This window comes from Limulus polyphemus, unplaced genomic scaffold, assembly GCF_000517525.1.
Source record: "Limulus polyphemus unplaced genomic scaffold, Limulus_polyphemus-2.1.2 Scaffold185, whole genome shotgun sequence".
Taxonomy (NCBI): Eukaryota; Metazoa; Arthropoda; class Merostomata; order Xiphosura; family Limulidae; genus Limulus; species Limulus polyphemus.
In genome coordinates, this window is record NW_013665795.1 from 512,394 (window position 1) to 525,654 (window position 13,261).

Consider the following 13,261-nt stretch of genomic DNA (forward strand, 5'->3'; position numbering starts at 1 on the left):
CTGGAGAAAGACTTACATTCGGTCCTCATTTTCACAGAATTATTAATACATATGTTTGGTTAATTTAAGAACTGATTTTATTTTATACAGTTAACTTAAAGAAAGTTTTAGTGTATTTTGTATTTTGATTGAGTTATACAAATACTATCCAAAACAAATAATTTAGGTTTAAGAATTAAAGTAATATATTATGTAGATTTTTTTATGACGTAGATGTTGTAATAAAGCTTAAAAGTGAGATAATTGGCTCTATCGTTTTTCCTTTAAAATCTTCAAAATCACGTTCACAAAAAACGAAAATTAAACAGAAGGCCAGTCATCTGGTTGCTGAAACTGACCAGCTGCTTATCCAATACATTAGTCTTAAGTATTAGAGCTCTCTTTTCGGACTTCATTGACAGCTACAACTATCTGCCACCATGTTAGCGTACTGTTTGAGCACAAAGTTGCCGCCATCGTCTCGATACAGTAATAGAAAAGGACTCAATTTGTTAGGCACACAAGAAGGTTTGGGCACACCTTCAACTAATTTCAATGTGTTAACAATGCTCTGAACAGCGGCGTGATTAGAAGAGTATTCATTTTGACGAATAGGAAAATTACAGCCACCTTTACAGTAGAAAGCGCTGTAGCCTTTTGGAAAGATGATCCAATCTGACCAACCGATTTGCTCAAAGTTCACGTACATCTCAAAACGATTGCAATCTAAAGACTGGTTGGTAACTGGTGAGGTCTCATTGAGTAGATCTTCTTGGTATTCTGTCGATCTCCTGACTCTTGCTATGGAATTTTCGCTTTCCTGAGGGTGCATACTATGATCAAGACTTGGAACCAAATCTTGATAATTACTGGGAGAAGGGTTGTGTTTGGGCATTTCAGGAAAGTCATAACCCTTGAAATCTGAAATATATGTATATTATTATTATTACAGTTTGTTGACAAAAGTTATTTCTTCATTCAGAATGATTTATATCCATTTTTAGATTATAATTTTCTATTTACGCATATGAAACATTTATTGACTACAGAAAATCAAGATTAACTGTTACCACCTTCAAAATCATTGTGTTTTTCTGCTTTATAGAATTATCTCTGTCCGTCGTATTCTTGTTTGAATAATGGAACGATAGAAGAAAAATACTCGCAATCTGATAAGGTGTAGGTTGAGACTTAGATTATTTAAAGTATTTTATTAAGTTGATGTAAAGAAAGTAATATCCATGTGATTTATAAAATAACAAATTTAAAACAAAATAAGAAAAAACACAATTGTGCACGTCAACAAATTTACGAAAGTAACATAATTAAGCACTAAGAGAATGCTAGCTACAAAAACAAAGTTATATATAATCAGAAAATTTCAAATATTGATTTTCATGTGCACAGGTCGATGGAATTTCGTCACAATTGTTCATTATATACTCACGTTAATAAAAAGTGTTTTTATATGTCTGTGTGGATTACTGAAGAAAAAACTCCAGGACTTCAAATTATTCTACACATAAACAACTCCCACAATAATGTAGACATACTTTCTTTAATACAGGGTGGATAAGGCTGTGGTAATTAATTTTAAGGTTTACGTTGTGTGAGCGCCAAAGTATTTTGAATCGTTACAGCTTTACTCATAAGAAAAACAAAAATGAACCATTTTATCGTGATAAACGACAACGAATAGAATCTTTTTATCTAACCTTTGTAACAACTTGAGTAGTAATTGTTTCTAGGAGCTTCAATGTATGATTTTACAATAATAATGCTGCCATGAAAAAAAATATATTTGTGTTATCAAACATGTACAACTAATTCCATCTTTAAACGATCTGAATTAAATCTTGTTGTTTTCTTTTTGTGTTTTTCATTTACGAAAGGTTTCGGTTATGCTTGTAAACTTTATACTTTAGTTCCAAATCCAGAATTTTTTGAACCTGGTCTACCTGTACTCTGGAGTGTTGCGCCATCTATTATTTTCTACTTTAAACTTCAAAAATTTGGGACTTAATCTGTTTTCTCGTGAAGTTGGCAAAAAATTCTATAGGTAGGAGATTCTTAATAGATATGTTTTAATGTTTTCATAAACTTGCTAAGTATCTCTCGTTCATATCTAATTACTGCGAGGAATTTGTTTGTTTGTTTGTAATTAAACACAAAGCTATAAAATGAGCCATCTGTGCTGTATCTATCACGAGTATCGAAACACGATTTTTAGCATAGACTTAACGCTGAATCACGAGAGGGGTTATACAATGAAACCTTAATAACCAGATAAATTTGAAAATAAGAAACACCGACACCCACATGGTATAACTTTAATTATACTAATAAATTGGCATCCCTAGTTGATATTTAATTTTTGTAAAGTATTTATTACTTGTTCCTCACTCCCTTTTCAAAAACAATTTAATTGAAGTAGGTTTATAAGTGAACATTTGTTTAATTTTTATAATTTAATGGATTTTGGATATAATTTAATATAATTTTGGATTATATATGAGACCAGTGAAGCTGGAATGGTTCATCCAGGACGGTACAAGTACCTCGGAGCGCTAGATCAACTTATAGGGGATATATACAGAGCCCACGCTTTCCAAATTCACCACAACTTCCTGCATGTGCATACAATACATGTTAGGGTCATGTCGATTAATAAGGAGGACAACATACAGATTCCAGGCCTGAAATATGATACTATGCATACATACACAGCTGCCGTTCTCGGCCCCACTGAATATTTGAAGAAAAGTAGACCGCTATATAATGTTTTGATTTGATAATTAAGAAAGTGGTGTTTTTAAACTTAGTTTGTGTGTGTGTTTTTTACAGTAAAAATAAATAAAGAATAATCTAAATTAATATTCAAAGTATCAAGGAGATCAAGTACTTATGCAACTGACAGATCTGTGTATGTGTTATTGATGTCTGAGTTTTAAAGCGGTAAGTTTTCGGATTTACAACGCTAAAATCAGGAGTTTGATTCCCCTCGGTGGTCACAGAAGATAGCCCGATGTGGCTTCACTATAAGTTGTTTTGGCAGATATCATTCTGTGCAATGAAAATTCGCCCCCCCCCCCCAGTGGCACAGTGGTATGTCTGCGGACTTTCAACGCTAGAAACCGGGTTTCGATACCCTTGGTGGGCAGAGCATAGATAGTCCATTGTGTAGCTTTGTGCTTAATTCCAAACAAACATACCAAATTTGCCATCAGCCGAACATAAATGAAACTATTATTTATGAAACATTGAAATAATATATGCTTAAAATTGAACTCACTGCTAAGTAGTAGTTTTCCTTTTTATTATTTCTTAATAAGAATACACGTGGTAGAAGAACAGAATAATATTACTGTTATACAAGCTGTGAAACACTTGATAATGACAATTAGATGCTCAAATAATGCTATAACTCAACTTTAGTAGTTATTTGTAAACATCATAGATTGAATACGGCAGCCATTTTTTCTCGTCCCATCCCTACATACTAAAGAACTACCGTGCATAGTGATAGCCTGTTCTCAAGAGCTGTTAAAATACTTTTCTGTCGTACTAAAGCCATTGCGAAAACTTCAGTCATATTTTGGCAAGCATGGGAGAAGAAAAAAGAAAGCTGAACACTTTCGCTCTTTAGCTATTTCCAAGTTCTCCACTTTAGCAACACTTTTCAATGATATTGGGAGCCTTACAAGCTGTGAAAGACTCGATACTGGCAATTAGATGCTCAAATAAGGCTATAACTCAACTTTATCTGTTATTTTTAAGCATCATAAAGTAATAGATTGAAAGCGACAGCCATTTTTTTCTCAGCCCATCATTGGTACCACTTCTTAAAAATCATGCAACAACTTTATGAATCAATTAAATATAACGAAATTATCAACGTGTTTAGTTAATGATCCATATAATCGTTTGTCATAAATATATATATTTATAGATCTAAGAAGTATTAAATTGATCGCGACGTTCTAAAATGGGACTAAATATATTCGTTTCTTTAATTTGTTGAATATCCTTCCACTTATAATGCAAAAAGTAATGGATTTAGGTTGGAAAGGGCCATAACAGCCAAGGAGGAAATAATCAAATGTACCAAGCAAGTTGTGTAGTTTAGAATGATATATTTTTTACGCAATTAAAACTAGATATATCAAATATTATATTTAGTAATATACGTTCGTGTATTATTTTACAATAATGGAATTAAGTTACACCCGAATAAAAAGTCGAGATGTATTTCTTTTACTGAAGTGATGGAAAACATGCCTACTTCTTAAATTCATGAACATCATCAACATCACACTTAAGACGCGTATAAAATTTGAACTATGCAGTAAAATTATTTTCTATCCGTTGTGTTATTAAGCTGAATTGGTCGGGTTTAGCCAAGCGGTTAGCATGCTTGGGCTTGGATTCGGCAATTTATGGTTCGTGACTCATTGCCGAAAAAAAAGCGCACATCACTTTAAAGCTGTGATTGCGTTATAAAAGTGACGATTAAATTCTATAATTTGGCCAAACAAGAGCTACCTAAAAGATGGCGGTGGGTGTTATTGATTAGCTGTCTTGCCTCTAGTCTTTCAGTTACATGTAGATTTTTTATTGTTTATTTGTAATTAAGCACAAAGATACACAATGGACTATCTGTACTCTGCCCACCACGGGTATCCCCCCCCAGTGGCACAGCGGTATGTCTGCGGACTTACAACGTTAGAATCCGGGTTTACCCATGTTATAATAGATAAATTACGCTTCTTAAAGAGTAAGCTTCACTAATATAGCATTTGTTTTTCGAATATTATCCTTCATTTTTTAACATTAATTTGCTCATAACTTATTACAATATAATATTATATCATAAAATATTTTTATAACCATAAATTTGTATGATAAGTGGCAACTATATTTGAGTGTGTGTGTATAAAATGACTAAAGTTGAAAACTTTGTAACAAGATTTTCTATTGGCTACTAAAATAATCGAAGATAGTGATTTTGCACAAGTTTTTTTTTCACGGTTTTTTCACATTTGCTTAATTATAATTATATTATGTAACTTTGCGCAAAATTCAAATCAAACCAATCTGCACTAAATAATTAGTGTAGTGATACTTATTATTTAATATTCGCTACGAACTAAAACGTAGGCGTTCAAATTATGCCCCCCCCCCAGAGACGTGCGCCTCCATTTTTATGTACTTTATAAGCAATATTTGTGTCTTTACGGCTACAATTTTTCCTGTAATTAAAGAGACGTCCGTATATGAATTCTTACCTTTAGCTTTTAACTGTTTTATACACAAACAAAACCTGGACCGGTGGTAGCTCGGAGATTAGCATCCTCAGATTCGGAATCCGAGTGTTCGTGGGTCGCGTCCTGTTGCTGCGAAAAGATACTCCGCATTTTGGGGGCGTGTATGTGCTCTAGGAAGGACGGTCAGATCCCCACTATTCGATCAAATGAAAGTTGGCGGTGGGTGATGTTAGCTACCTTTCGTCCACAGTTAAAAATTAACTATTATCTCTTATGTAGATCTGGGCAATATCTGTGAGGCAAACCGATAAGTCCATATAGCAACTCGCTTGTTACTGCGAAACCCAGCTTAAGTATTTCTGGGGTGAAGTTGTTCAACACTGTACTTAGTTAAAGCTTGTTAGTTCCAGTGATGTGAATCTTATAAAACAAAAGACTTATGTTTGTGTGTGTGTTCTAACAATGCTTGAATCTAGTGGTTTTCAGGGTAGTGTAAGGTGCTGGAACTGATAAGTAACAATGTTGTACATTTTGGGTGGCATGATGGTTTGTTCTTTGGTGCAGAGGTCGAGGGTGTTGAGGCAGAAGCCGATGGTTCAGTATATGCACTTGAAAATCCTTTCCATGGCTTCTTTCAAGTCTTGTCAGTTTTCAGATTCAGAAAGGTCTTTTTGGGTTTACGGTTAAGTGGTTGACTAAAGGTGTGAACAGATACTGTTCCTGTGTTTAAAAGAAACTTGTTACGTCTGATTTGACAATTCCAGATATACTGTTATTCCATCTGGAAGGGGTGCCAAAAGTGCTGACACTTGCTGATTTGGCTGAGTTCTACAATGGTGGTACGTCCATGGGCCTTCAGCTTCAGTTCATTGGTGATTTCAAAATTTCTGTGAACAGAAGACCCCCAGTAGTAGGCTTCTCTTCAACACTTTCTGAAAGTGTAGTCTCCTTCCATGATAAAATATAGTAAAGTAGTAGAACAGGTAACACAGACTTTATAGAGACAGAAAGGTTGAGGGGTTTACCCTACACAGCAAAACCCAGGTTTAAAAAATGTTTTGTCAACTGGTTAGCTGATAGATCTGTTTAGCTAATAGTGAAGGTTTGAGAATTGTAACGTCCTAATACAGTTACAGTTTGTTCTAAAAGCTGATTTTAGACATGAAGTAATAAAACTATTCTCTGGTCAAGTTACATTTCTACAGGAATATATATTTACATACGTATATTGAATAGGAAAATATATCCTAATAACCTGTGAACATCCAGTTTCAAAATGTTTTGTATAGAATATACTGTTGACCAGTAAACTACAATATTCTTTACTGGACGAGTAACAACAACTAGCATGGCTGTCTATTAACATACATGATAATCATTCTTATTGTTTGGCTTTTATAAAATACCCCCCCCCAACCCAAGTGGCACAGCGGTATGTCTCCGGACTTACAACGCTAGAATCCGGGTTTCAATATCCGTGGTGGGCAGAGAAAAGATAGCCCATTGTGTTGCTTTGTGCTTAACTTCAAGCAAACAAAATTTATAAAATAGAGTCAATTTTCAAAGGGAAGGATGGGGGGAACTACAAGAACTGGCTTCTGTACTAGTAAATGAAATCAAGCTAGCCAGTGTACACGTACAAACTTCTAGCTCATAGCCATATGGATCTATTACCACAAGTATCTTGTCTCTCATGACTTTTTTCTGGCATATCTCTTCCTTAACATAAAAGCCTAATTCTTTCCTTCTGTATGTCTTCCTGATAGTTCTATTCTATGTATATTTGATTCATGCATGTCATATAACACATGAAAAAAATCTTATGTAATATCAAGTGTTGTAAGCAACAATTGACACATGTAATCGTAGATAATGTGTGTCAATTGTTGCTTACAACACTTGATATTACATAAGTGTTGTAAGCAACACTTGACACATGTAATCGTATATAATGTATTGCACGTATAGCATAATGCTGTAATCTTTTTTGGTGTCAGCATACTGTCTGTTAACTCGTGTAATGGTGATCATGTCAACCTAAACCACCACCCAAGTACAGAGAGTTTAGTACGTTATATTATAACGATTTGAATACGCAATTCAGCAAACCAAATAACAACTATAACCAATATAAAGTCACTGTGTTACAATAAAAACAACACCTTGACATTGTTTGGCACTGTGTAGATATTGTGGAAGGGTGCGTAACAGCTCTTTTCAATGCAAAATATTCATACACTCAGTTCATAAAGATGTGTTTAGCTCTGAGATTTATAATTTCTAAAACAGGAATATCCCTCGTACTTCATGAAATTAGAAAATAAAGGAATATAGAGTAACTTTGGGGCCAGAACCATACAAAGAAAGATCTAAAACAAGTCTTAGCCCAGCCATCGTAAGCAAAATGTGAAACATGACGTCTTGTAATAGTTAGGAATCCACGAACACAAAAGACAGTGGCAAAAACCATCAACGTGCCCTAGACAATATAATCAAGAAGGATCTTTGTCTGGAAAACAAACACATATCACATGTACACAAGTTGCTTCCACGACATACCGGTTCAACTGATGCATAGCACAGTGCTGGCACAATTGCACTACATCATGATGCGAATGTGTCCAGAAAAACCACTTTAGTGCATTAGCATATGGCAAGAAGCACCCTGGTATTCTCCAGTCTTTGTATTATGCAAAGTATGAAGTATCTCCTGCTAAGCGCTCTGGTGGCGGCCACTAGCTGCATGAAAAGTTAAGAACCATCGTTTGATGGTTTATGAAGTTAGTACAGCACACTTTATGGCACTCATAACGGCTTGTTCTAGTGCTACAACTTACATGGATTTCCACTATGCTCCTCTGTGTGCGTGATGGTTGAGCTTCATTGCAAGTGTGCTTAAACTATAACTGGGTGCTTCAGTTGTTCTTCCTTGAAATTTTTAAAATGTTTAAAATGTTAGTCCACCCACTAGGGGAATTATTACATCCATATTCTCAGATTTCACGACATTTTCAGTGGCTTTCACTACTCTTTGATGTCCAAGATCAGGAATTCAATGAGAGCACAATCCTTCTATATTTACATGTTACAAGCTAATTTAATGTTGTACAACAGAGCTGTACTCTTGTGATATAACCGAAAGTTAAATCGACCCTTTCAGATTTTTTCAGCAGTCAGTTTGGTGAGACATGTGAATATAGAGCGTCCTACCACACAGGTAGTGTCAGTAATATTTGAAAAGACTAAAACTCCAAGTAGTTCCTCCTATACTTAGAGGAAATATCAGCACATGATTAGCATACACAAATATATGTTCTACTCTGTCTTGAATCTGTATCCAGAAAGAATGGACTGTAGTGTCCTTCATAAATAAACATTGCAGCTTCTATTAAAACACACTTTAGTGACACAGTATTCAGACCGACCATTTTAGCTTAAGTCACAGCAGACGATAGTACAGCAGTTCTGACAAAATGGACAATGGATCATCGATAGTTTCACACAATACCTGTGAATTCCTCGTTTTGTCATGGGTTGGGACCAATCTCTAAATGCTGAAATCATTGCAAGGTCCACTGAGACTCATCATTTCAAACTTTGTATACATAAGATTGAAGTTCAAACTTGCTCCACTTATCTATTGATGAGGTTTTCAGTAGCAGACTGAAACATGTGAACAAAGATATCATGAATATGCATCAGGCATCCCTCCCATTGTAGTCCTCTCAATATAAACTTTGTTAGTTGAGCAAAAGTGGCACGTGCATTACACAGGGAAAATAAAAGCATAAAACAGAGGGGAGTCCTACCTTCTAGCTGGTGAGAGTTCTGTGTCTGAAGAAGACTTTGTTAAGACTGATAGAGCTAATCACTATGTTTCATATACAATAGAGTAAATTCTCCCAGAGTTCCCTTGCCACCCACATCCTTTGGTAATTTCTAAGCCAAGAAATAGCACAGTTTCATGTATTCCTAACCTTTATATGACCAATGTCACAAGAGAACAAATTAGCACAAAACCTAGGGATTCTACAGTAATATTTTGTCTGGGAGAATTTATTAACACCAAAGGGTAATGACTGTTGGTGATAAACATTTTTCATCTTTATAAGATAAAAGAGAAAGAAATGTACGGTATTAGTTTCTAAATATTACAAAGGTACCTATAATTTATATTATATTGACGTGATCGTTTCTGTCATTACTTCAAATCACTAAAGAATCTCAGCTCGTCATTAAAATATCCACAACATGCTGGAATCTAAATATTTTATCCACATTTATTGTATTATATAATCACCATTATGTAACTATATTTCGAAAATACAATTAGTATTTTCAACGTGAATAACACTTTATTCAACACATGGATTAAATGGCAAGGTCAGAGACCCTAAGGTTCAGATATAGCCATCCCAAATTATGAACTATTGACCAGAGAGAGAGGATGACTTCTTAATAGTTATTACAGCCAACAAAGCTACTCTTAATTGAAGCATGTTCAGTAGCAGATCGTGACTCGAGTCTTGGATCTTCTGTCCTGCAGTCTTGGCATCAGTGTCAAAAATTCAATTAAGCATCAAACTTGTGATTTCTCGCAGCTTTTCACGAACATGGAATTGAAGAGGACGTTTATTTCCAAAACATGGATTATTTCAAATGTCAGAAGTGGTACTTCAAATTCTACCAGTAAACAACAAATAACTACGAATATACAAAATTTAGGATTTTTTTATATTGTTAAAGGAAACTAAGCTTAATTTTATTGTCAATATAAATTTAATGACAAAAGAGAAAAATAGATATTAAATATACGTAATAGAAAGTAACTTATGAACAACCTATTCACATTTTTGCAGAATCTGGATCCATGTTCAAAGAAGTTGGTCAGACTAGTGAAATTTTCTACTCATGGTTGTTTCGCAAGAATAAAATAAAAACGAAACTAAGCTTTATAAAAAGTTTTAAACTTTGGTTAAGTTTTCATAGAATTTCCAGTGTAAATGGGATACCGGGTTTTGATACCCGTGATGTGCAGAGCACAGATAGCCCGCTGTATAACTTTGTGCTTAACTTCAAACAAAAGTTCAATAATTCCGAATAAATAAATAAAATTACCAGAATATTTTGTTGCGCTAAAATTTGTCTTTTTCAAGCTTTGAGTTCCTATTCGAGCTTTTAAAGTGGTGTAAGTATATAGGATTATTTTTAAGTAAAATGTAAACAGCTGGTATAAAACACTTTATAGTATTTTAAACTACTTCATCGTCTAGTGTTAAAAAAGAAACTCAATCAATCAATTTAAGCGGTTTCAGAAAGTGGACTTCATCAGGGGTAAACAGCAAGTGTATATACTTTTACTTGCTGTTGAATAAAAGCCAACAGATGGCGCTAGATTCTTATAGAATATATTGAATAAGTGAGCGTTTTATGTATTTTTAACGACGAAAATTCTATATTATTAACTAGGCACTTCTAAAACTCGTTTCTTTATGTGTCACAAGTTTCTTATGATGACAAGGATATTATATGATATTTCATATTTTATCATTTCATTTCAACTGGTATCAAACTTAACTTGCCATAGTTTATATGGTTTCTCAACACAAGCAGATATTTCGGTTCTGGTGTGTTTTGAGCTTGGAATGTGAATTTGAGTATCCATGGTTCGCATTTCGTTGCAATAAAACTCTTGCTCCGAACCTTTAGGCTGTGGATGCACTATAACAGTGACAGTCAAATAGTCCAATAGTTGATGGTGGGTGCTGTTCATTAACTGTCTACCTTTTAGTGTATTAGTTGAAAACAGAGACAGCTATGCTCAGTCTTTGGGTAGCTTTGAGCGAAATGTGAAACAAATATAAGACATTGCTTGTTTTGAATTTCGCGCAAAGCTATACTAGGGCTATCTCCGCTAGCCGTCCCTAATTTAGCAGTGTAAGACTAGAGGGAAGGCAGCTAGTCATCACCACCCACCGCCAACTCTTGGGCTACCTGCTCTTTTACCAACGAATAGTGGGACTGGCCGTCACATTATAACGCCCCCATGGCTGAAAGGGCGAGCATGTTTGGTGTGACGGGGATTCGAACCCGCGACCCGCAGATTGCGAGTCAAATACCCTAACCACCTGGCCATGCCGGGCCTTAATTTAAGACATAATAGCATTCTTTCGGACATTTATGTAAAATCGCAAATGAATTAAATTAAGAACAACCTTTTTTATAGGTTTACACAAATAAAAGTGTTGTTTCTAATTGTATTTAAATTTAATGCATATTTTATTCTATATTGATTTTTTTCTGAATTACAAAAATATAGTAAATGACACTAATACAATTTTTTTCTTCATTTTCATATATATAATTGGCAACTGTTTTCATTCGGAATTTGATCCCTTCTGTGGATACAGTGCAGATAGAGTTTTGCGCTTAAAAGAAGTATCGTTAGATCTTTAGTTAAGTGGTAAAATGGTCACAGTTCTCATAGTTTAAGAAAGAATCATCAGACCACAAATTTACCTAGTTGAAACTGTAATAAACCAAAAATGAACATTAACTGTGTGTCATTTGCTGTTACGGGTATTTCCTAATTACTTAAGATTCTTTCTCAATTTAGGATGGCTCTATAGAATTTGAAGAATTCATCAAGGCGCTTTCAGTGACATCAAGGGGTAATCTCGACGAAAAGCTAGTGTGTGAGTGACTTCTTAATAATACAATAATAAAATATCTATATAAATAATACGCTTTCGTTTGTTTGTCCGGAACTTTTCTCACAAATGTCTCGAACAAACGCAACATATTTCATATCGTTAGAAAGGCCTTTGTCCAAGGACTCCGGATTGCATACCTGCTTTTCTATTCAGAATCACCTTACCTGTCTTTTGCTTAGTCAAACGTTTTAATGCAACGAGTATGCTGCACGATGGCACAATGTCATTTTCATCATGTGACGACCGGCTTCGAGTTCAAATTTATTTTTGTTTGTTTGCAAGGTATTTCACACAAATAACACTTAGCTCGCGTGAAATTTCCTAAAAAATATAACCATTACACTAAATACAGTTGTTATGGGCTTTCTCAACTTATTAGGCCTAAAATTTGCATTTGCAGTTCTTTGTGAACACGCATTCAGATGTTTCTACATATTCAGCTACATTAACCGTCATTAAACATTTACATTTACTTTAATTTGCAAGAATTTAGCTTCGTTTCATTTTATAAACTGCTATAAACACCTTTTAGCTACATTTTTCTCTACTTCGGGTTTTGTTCTTCGTTTTTGTTAGTTGCTTTGTTTCAGCTGGTAAAACCGTGACATACACTGAACACTCATAACTGTTTTATACTCTGTACGCTATTCTAAATACCATGACTTTACTTTATTGTTTACTTTCCGTGTAGTTTTATTAAACAAAGTAACATCTACGTGAGTTTGTTTGTCTGACCGCATACAATTTTCCAAATAGATCAGAGTTTATCGATCTAACACATAATGCCTGCAAGAAAGCGTAGTTTAAATGGTGTGCGTGATAATGATAGAATAAGGAAAATTCAAGCGAAGGGCATAAAAACTTCAACAAATGTTTTGCGGATCGCGGCTGGTATCTATTATGATACAGCCAGTTAATAACATCCTTCTGTCTAATTGGAGCTGATCGTATAGGCAAATGTTTTTCATCTTTACGAGAAGGAAGTCAAATCAGATTGTTTTCTTCCTAAGTCCACAGGTTATGTATTGATATTTATGAAAGCCCTGTAAAAATAGTACTGAGTTCAAGGCGTAAAGGTACCGTGAATGCATATAAATATCTCACCGTTTCGCAATGTATATGAAACATCGTCTTACCAACATCAAAAGAAAGACGCTTTTCTGTAACTCGTATTTTATTATAAATATATATACACACATACGGCGTCTCCCTCTTATACCGTATCAAAACAAGTTACTATTTAAACAGGACTGTTTTCAATTATCTCAACATTTCCAGAAATGCTTTTTAGGCAAAAGCATATCA

General features: G+C 34.5%; 1 protein-coding gene across 1 annotated transcript in view; it reads right to left on the minus strand.

Annotated features, from left to right (window-relative positions):
- Nucleotides 1-391: 391 nt before the first annotated feature.
- The window catches only part of LOC106478149 (bone morphogenetic protein 4-like), a 28,620-nt gene continuing 15,750 nt past the window's right edge, over nucleotides 392-13,261 (minus strand). Inside the window, 1 exon segment of the mRNA XM_022381689.1 lies at nucleotides 392-900. Within this exon segment, the coding sequence (XP_022237397.1) occupies nucleotides 392-900 (509 nt within the window).